Source organism: Acomys russatus, chromosome 11, assembly GCF_903995435.1.
Source record: "Acomys russatus chromosome 11, mAcoRus1.1, whole genome shotgun sequence".
In the NCBI taxonomy this organism is placed as follows: domain Eukaryota; kingdom Metazoa; phylum Chordata; class Mammalia; order Rodentia; family Muridae; genus Acomys; species Acomys russatus.
The window spans coordinates 856,835-864,251 of NC_067147.1; the positions used below are offsets into that span (position 1 = coordinate 856,835).

Here is a 7,417-nt window from a genome sequence, read left to right on the forward strand (position 1 = left end):
AGATCTGGTTATTCCAGGCAGAAAACATACAGCTGAGGATCAAGGGGACTTAGCACTTCTTGGCCTTTTGACTGAGATCAAGTGTAGAATCAAGGGGACTGCAGTCATGTAGACCTGTTTCCTCCTTTAACAAATGGGTAAACTGAGGCTGACAGAAGAAGATGAAATGAGCAAGATTACTGACTGGTCCCTGATAGAGTCAGACCCGGAATCAGATTTTCTTAATTTCTCCCACCCTTCACATCTGACTTTGTAAAGAGAGCTCAGTGGACCCACTGCTGTGTCCCAAACTTGCAGAACTCACCTTCCTACCCCAGATACTCTTTGTCACAACGAGTGGCCAGCAGCATAGTGGCCAAGCATAGGCTACCAGCAAAATGTCTCCTTTAAGTCACTTCACCCCCAAGATCAGGGTCTAAGCAACCGGATTTGAGAGCAACAGTGGACATGAGTGAGGTAGGAGGAACAGAGATGGATGGGTATAAGCCCGGCTTTAAGGAGGGGGTGTCGGTTCTGTCCCTGTAGCAATTCTGTTGCTAATGTGGATTTGGTGCCTCACAAGGCTCTGGGTTGTCCAGAGGAGATGTGTAAACAAAGCCAAGCCGCTGGCTGATTCTGCCTCTGAGAGCAAGTCACTACAAATACTTGCCAGTGGACGAATGACACTGGGTATGTTCTTAGCACACTGAAAAGGATGAAAACAAAGGGGCCAAAGAGGAGACAGGAACAGAGAGACAGGGACTGTCAGGCCAGCCAGATATGTGAGTGGTGGGCACATGCCTAAGTGTCAGAGTGGACCTCTCATTTCAGTTAAGCCATCGCAAAGCACATTTTGAGTTTTGGGCCACTGACACTAGCACCAACATAGCTAGCCTTCCACACCGGGGACCTCAAGAACATACCAATGCCAATGTGCAATCTTTCTAGAAAGGGTAATTTTGGCATGATCGGAAACACACAGGTGAACATTATGAAGACTCTGTGCCATACCCAGGCCCTGCAGATACAGCTTTGGAGGCTGGCATCAGAGTGAACAATGGCACCACAATCTGCCGCCAGGGGCTTCTCCTGAGCATGTGGGGAGGGGGGCTGGGATGAAAGTGATGTGCTCCTTTGACAGATCCTCCTCTCGCCCTGCCCTCAGGTAGCTTCACCTTTCCCCCCCTCATCCCTTCTCACTTTCTGGCCAACTTCTGAAAGCCCCCATTCCCATTAGAGCTATATATAGTTTTTCTGAGACAAAAATAATAAATCATCTTATGGAAATCGGAAAACTGAACTCCACAGATCACCTGGTAATAAATGAGTACCTTTGTGCTTGTGTAGTCACCACAAAACGCAGACAACTAAAGGTTAGGGAACAGAGTCTGGCCGGGGACCATTTAGAGCGGTCTCTTGGCCCACTCGGCCAGCTCCCTAGACAGAGGATTGGTTTTCGTTGCACACATAGACAGTGCTCGGCTGGATTCTCCTCTGGATCCGCTCAGGCACTTTGGGGAGGATTTGGAAAGTCTGGGGAAGCAACTCTATGCAGGCCTCGCGGAATTTCTTGATCCTCCAGCAGTAGACGATGGGGTTGAAGACGGACTTGAGGTAACTGAGCCACAGGACGCACGTGCTGGTGGCGTAGAAGGAGGCGCTGTAATAGAACCGCCGGCTGAACGCAGACAGCAGGCTGTAGACTGAGTGGGGCAGCCAGCAGAGCGAAAAGCCAACGAAGAGGATGAGGATGGTGGTGAAGGCCTTGGTTTTGAAGCTCAGGTCCAGGCTGACCTGCTGCTGCTGCCTCCGGAGCCGTCTCAGGCCAGCCCTGGACAGCTGTCTGAGGTCCAGGCTGTCCGACTGGTTGTGCACACGGACAGCGTTCTTCCGCACCGTGTTGAGGATGCACAGGTAGGAGCATAGCATGACGCCAAAGGGCGCAAAGAACACTGCCACCACCAGTGTCACCACATAGGCGCGTTCAGCTGGGAACTCGGTGTAGCCCAGCACACACTGTGGGGCGCGGGCTGGTACCTCCATAAACGTCCAGCCAGTGAAGGAGGGCGCAGAGATACAGAAAGACAGCACCCAGGAGGCCACGATGATCACCTTGGCCCTGCGTGGGTTCAGCTTATCTTGGCGCTGCACGATGATGAGAAATCGGTCCACGCTAATGATGAGCAGGATGGCCACGCCCTCTAGGACAAAAAACCAATAGAGCGTAGCTGAGAGCCGACAAAAGTGGTCTCCGAAGTGCCAGCGGACAGTGATGAGGGTGATGGCGGTGAAAGGCATGCAGCATAAGGACAGCATGATGTCGGAGAAGGCCAGGGTGGCTAGCAGCAGGTTGATGGCTGAACGCATGGCTGGCCGCTGGTACACAATGATGCAGACCACCGTGTTGCCAAGAAACCCTACGACAATCATCATCAGCATCATTATTGCCAGAGAGATCCTGAGCGGTGCGGACAGTGGAGTGGCCCAGGGGTCGGAGGTGTTGCTCACATTCAGCAGCAAATGTTTGTAAGTCCCGATGGATGTGCTGTTACAGGCCATCGTGAAGGGAAACTCAGAACCTGGACAGAAGTGGCTGCAAGGGCACCCTCCAGGGCTTGGGTGGCTTTCATCTTCTGTCTGCTGGCTGCATCTTTTCATTTGATGTTGCAGAATCTCTAGGGCCCTTGAATTGTTGGGAGAAATCTTTCTTTGGAGGTGCTAGCTGGGCTTTGTGATTCATTGGTCACATCCTTGTCCTGTCTCTGTGGCAGCCATGTGTTTACACAGCTTTCTAGTAGGATGCTATAGCCTAGAGGAAGCAGAAAGAGAGAAAAGAGGCAGATATTAAAAGATATTGAAAGCCTGGTGGGATGGAGCTTTTTTTTTTTTTTTTTTTTTTTAAAGCCAGGAACCAGTGGTGTAACTGTGTGAGGGTTCCATACCCATGTGTTCAGCCAACTCACCCAGAAAATATTCAGAAAACTCCAACGGAGTCTGAACTGAATACACAGATTCTTCCTTGTCACTGTTTCTAAACAATACAACTATTTGCATACCGTTGTCAGCACGGTGTGTCATCCATAACCTGGAGATGAGTTAGTGTTACATGCAGCCCCTTCAGCACCTTCTGGAAGGGACTTGAGAATCCAGAGATGTTTTAAGGGAGCCTTGGGACCAGTTCTTTGTGAATTCCCAGGGCCAGCAGAGCAGAGAGAAGAATGACTCATTTATTTGTGACTTAGGACAAAGGGTGGTATTTACAAATGTTGAGTCTTGTCAGGCAGCCGAAGAAATTTAAGTAGCTAGCTCTCTTCTGGGTACCTGGAAGAGCTGCCTTGTAGGTACTTTGGAATTACCACTTCTGTAGTTTGGCTTGAATTTTATAAAAATCAATGGACTGAGGCCTTGAGCAAACCACCAGCTTCAAGAGGGCAGGGATCCCTCCTGCTTTATTCTGTTTATTTTGTTTGTCCCTAGTACTTGGCCCCTTGATGAAATGATGAGTAGTTTTTGATATTGTCAACTTTATACTTAAAAAGAAAAATTATGGTACATTCAGAATTTTAGACGCACCAAGATAGGAAAGATGTTTTCTTCAAGACTGTCAAATACAAATAGCCAAAACACTAAGAATGTAACATTTATATAATTCCTGATTGTGTCATGGTTTTTCTTGCTACAGGTATATATGTGTAATATATGTTGTATATATGTCTAATAATATAAATGTATATGTAAAAAATAAATGTTTAATTAAAAAAAGATTATGGACTATCCTTTATTCAGATATTATTTTATCTGCAGAGTTAAAAGTAGAGATTGAAAAACACTTTATTATAAAAAAACACATAGCAAAATTAACCAGACCCAAAGTCTATAAGCTTGTTGAGTTGTGAATGGTACACATTTACATCTCAATAGTGCTGGGGACAAGTGGGTACATGGAAACTGTCACTACCACCAACGGATCCACCAACCAAAAAGTTGGCCTTCTACCCTCTGCACTGAGAGACATATTCTAAGAAAAAAAATTTTAATGTGTTTTACTAAAAATTTTGAGTGTGTTTGTATAATGTTGAGACAAGTGCAAACTCGCACTCAGATGGATTTATAAGAAAACAGTGATCTGTGTATACCCTTTGCCTAGTTTCTCTAGCAGCAACATTTCTGATGAGTGTAAAGCTCCGATAAGATTTTTCTAAGAAACACTGAGAAGGAGGAGAGAGGACCAGTTCTTTAAATCAGTGTTAAATTTTATTGATTTTTTTCAGAGATGTGGCAGAAATGGTGACCAGGAGCTGAAGTGTAAGGTCAGATTGTCTCCGCTGGATGAAACAGATCCATCCCCGTGTGTCCATTCCCTGGACTCCCTCACCTAGAACACATCAGGCCCAGGTACAGAGTAGCTGTGTATACCACAGAGTCATGTCACCACATCTGGATGGCAGAAGGCTTTCTGGAAGTGACACTGCTATCACTTAAGCCCTGAGGCAAACCAATCACATTGTTATAATGACTACTGTTTCATGTACACAGTATAGTCAGGTTCACATGTGCATGAGAAATTGACCTCATGGCAGCATGTCTTGGAAGTCCTACCATACCTACTGCAGCTGATGGTACCAGGAGGGTGACTCCAGGAAGTCTACTCTAGAGCCTGAGTATGGTGAAGCAGACTCTGACACTTAGCTCCAAATAGGAACTAGAAGTTTGCAGCAGCCACAGCTGCTGAGAGGTGGGGAAGTAGTCTGTGGACGAGGTCATAAGATGTGCGGGAGGTTCTCTTGTTCCCAACAGATTCCCTGCCCTCTCCACCCAGACCTGAACAGGGAAGATGACCTTAGTCCATGAAAAGGTGTGAGAAATGAGGTATATTCTGCCCCTGGCTTTCTGTTGCTTGGTTGTGGCTGATCCTCCTGCAAAGCCCCAGCTGCAGGTGTGCCCCACGGCCTGGCCCTCCTCTCAGGTTCTCCATGAGTTTGCTGTCTCCCTGCCATCCTTCTTCCCTTCCCTTATCCTAGCTCACCCTCAAAACACAGCTCTTCATTGAGCTTCTTCATTCACTCTCTACTGAGAACTCTTTTTTTGTCTGTTTTCAGCACCATGCCAAGGGTCATCCAAACAGAAGGTACGAGGAAGCAGAAAATTAAGAGTGAACAGACAACGTGCACATGCATTCAATCACATTTTCCTTTGTGCCTTTCAAGTTTTTTCTCCTTTTCCTGTGTTTAATGGATGCGTTAACTTTTGTCCTTTATCTGACCTCTTACCTGGATCTTTGCCATCCTCCCTCAGAGAGCTGCTTCCAGCAGATTCTAGCTTGAGTTATCCCAATGATGCTCACTCTGTGATGAAAGACAACCTTGCTTCCTAGTTCTTGACTCACTCACTTTAAATACTATTGTTTTCACTACAGTATGCCAAGTTTGAACTTGTTCTACCTCTTCATTGTGATGCTTTGAATGAGAAAGGTCCCCATAGGCTCATAGGGAGTGGCACTCTTTGGAGGTGTGGCCTTGTTGGAGTAGGTGTGGCTTTGTTGCAGGAACTGTGTCACTAGGGGCAGGATTTGAGGTCTCCACCCAGGCTCTCTCTCTCTTCCTGTTGCAGGGGGGTCTGGTTATAGAACTCTCAAGCACCATATTTGCCTGCATGGTGCCACGCTTTCCACCATGACAGTAAAGTACTAAACCTATAAGCCAGCCCCAATTAACTATTTTTCTTTATAAGAGTTGCTGTGGTCATAGTGTCTCTTCACAGTAATAAAACCCTAACTAAAACACTACTAACCTCCTCCTAATGATTGATGAGTGTTTTGAAGTCATCTGAGTAACACCGTAACAATAAAAAGATAATCAAGGGCTGGAGAAATGGCTCAGTGGTTAAGAGCACCGTCTGCTCTTCCAGAGGTCCTGAGTTCAATTCCCAGCAACCACATGGTGGCTCACAACCATCTACATAATGTTATCTGATACCCTCTTCTGCAGATAAAGCACTCATATACAATAAATAACTCTTTTTTTATAAAAAGGATAATCAAGTCTCCACAGGATATTCCACAGTGAATGGACTATCCATTTGGGCTCTACCGTATAAGACGTACAGATAAGTACCTCTTTTCTTTACCCACATTCTCTCACTCTTTTACCTCGATTTGGCCGTCAGTTATTTTCTTTTTTTTTTTTTATTTATTTTTTTTTGTTTTGTTTTTTTCCATCAGTTATTTTCATTTTTGCCTTGTCAATCTGTCACCTTTAACTCAATCTTCTGTGATTTTTTTTATAAGTAGTCTTTAAGAACTTAACTCCCAGTAAAGTTGTTTACATTCTTATGACAGTGTAATATTGTCCAGATTTGGGTATTTTGCCTGCCAGAATCACATTTTTTTTTTTTTACTAGTTCAATATTATGACCTACAGGGGCAGATATACAAGGAGTACATTCCAAATCAGAAGTCAAGATGAGTGTAAATTTTTTTGTAACTTATCAAAACTTCAAAGCTAAAAGAATTACACATTACATTTTATTTCATAAATGGTCCATGACTGCCATGTACAGGTGTCTGTGTTTCCCTTGAGTTTCTATTTTAACCAAACATGGCTTGCTTTGGCCAAGTATTTTTTTTTTATTTTATTTTTTTTTTTTTATCATGCTTCCTATCCCTCCCGAAGGCCTGCTTCTGCTCCAGATCTGGGCTCTGGCCACTGGGTTAGTAGCACAGCTGCTTATGATTCATTTGTTCCTAAACCCACTTCTGTCTCTTTTCTGGAAAATGTCTGTAAATTACTTGCTAAGAAAAGGTTCTAGGGAAAGCTTTCAGCTGCGAATGCATTCTTAGCCTTTGCATCTCTGAGGGAAAAAGTATTTTCTTCTACCTTCTCATAGTTAATTTGGCTGACTATTGAGGCAGCAAGAGTTTACCACCAGGAAAAGAAAGTTTTGCCCTTCAGTAGGGGGCATCACCAATACTAGATTTAAAGTAGTTTCCATTATTTTTCTTCACTGATGACAAGATTTTTTTTCTTTACAAGTTTTATTAACTTTTTTTCTGGAAGTGTTCATGAAAAATGTACATCTGGGTCTTTTTTTTTTTACTCACTGAGCCATTTAAATCCAAAGATACATGCAGGTCAACCCTGGAATAAATCTCTTACTTTGTATGTTGGGTATGGCCTTCCCACTGATCCTATGGTAGAGCACAGACTGGCTTGAATGCTAGGCCCATTCTTTGGGCTTCAAATTCTCTTTTCCACTAAAAACCCTTTCTATTTGTATCCTATACTCTGTGTTGATTTATTACACATTTAATGATTAGTCTCTTTTTTTTTTCAGTCTCATGTAGCCCATGATATCCTCAAACTCACCCCTGCATCTCCTACATCTACCTCCCAATTCTAGGATTAAAGGCAGGTGCCATTATGCCCATCTCATTTAGCTT

The 7,417-nt window shown here is 44.4% G+C and overlaps 1 protein-coding gene across 1 annotated transcript; it reads right to left on the bottom strand.

Annotated features, from left to right (window-relative positions):
- Window positions 1–358: 358 nt before the first annotated feature.
- On the bottom strand, window positions 359–2,720 carry Gpr45 (G protein-coupled receptor 45). Its single transcript, XM_051152694.1, has one exon. It carries the CDS (start codon window positions 2,635–2,637, stop codon window positions 1,417–1,419), a length of 1,221 nt encoding a protein of 406 aa, XP_051008651.1. The 5' UTR covers window positions 2,638–2,720; the 3' UTR covers window positions 359–1,416.
- Between the last annotated feature and the right edge of the window lie 4,697 nt (window positions 2,721–7,417).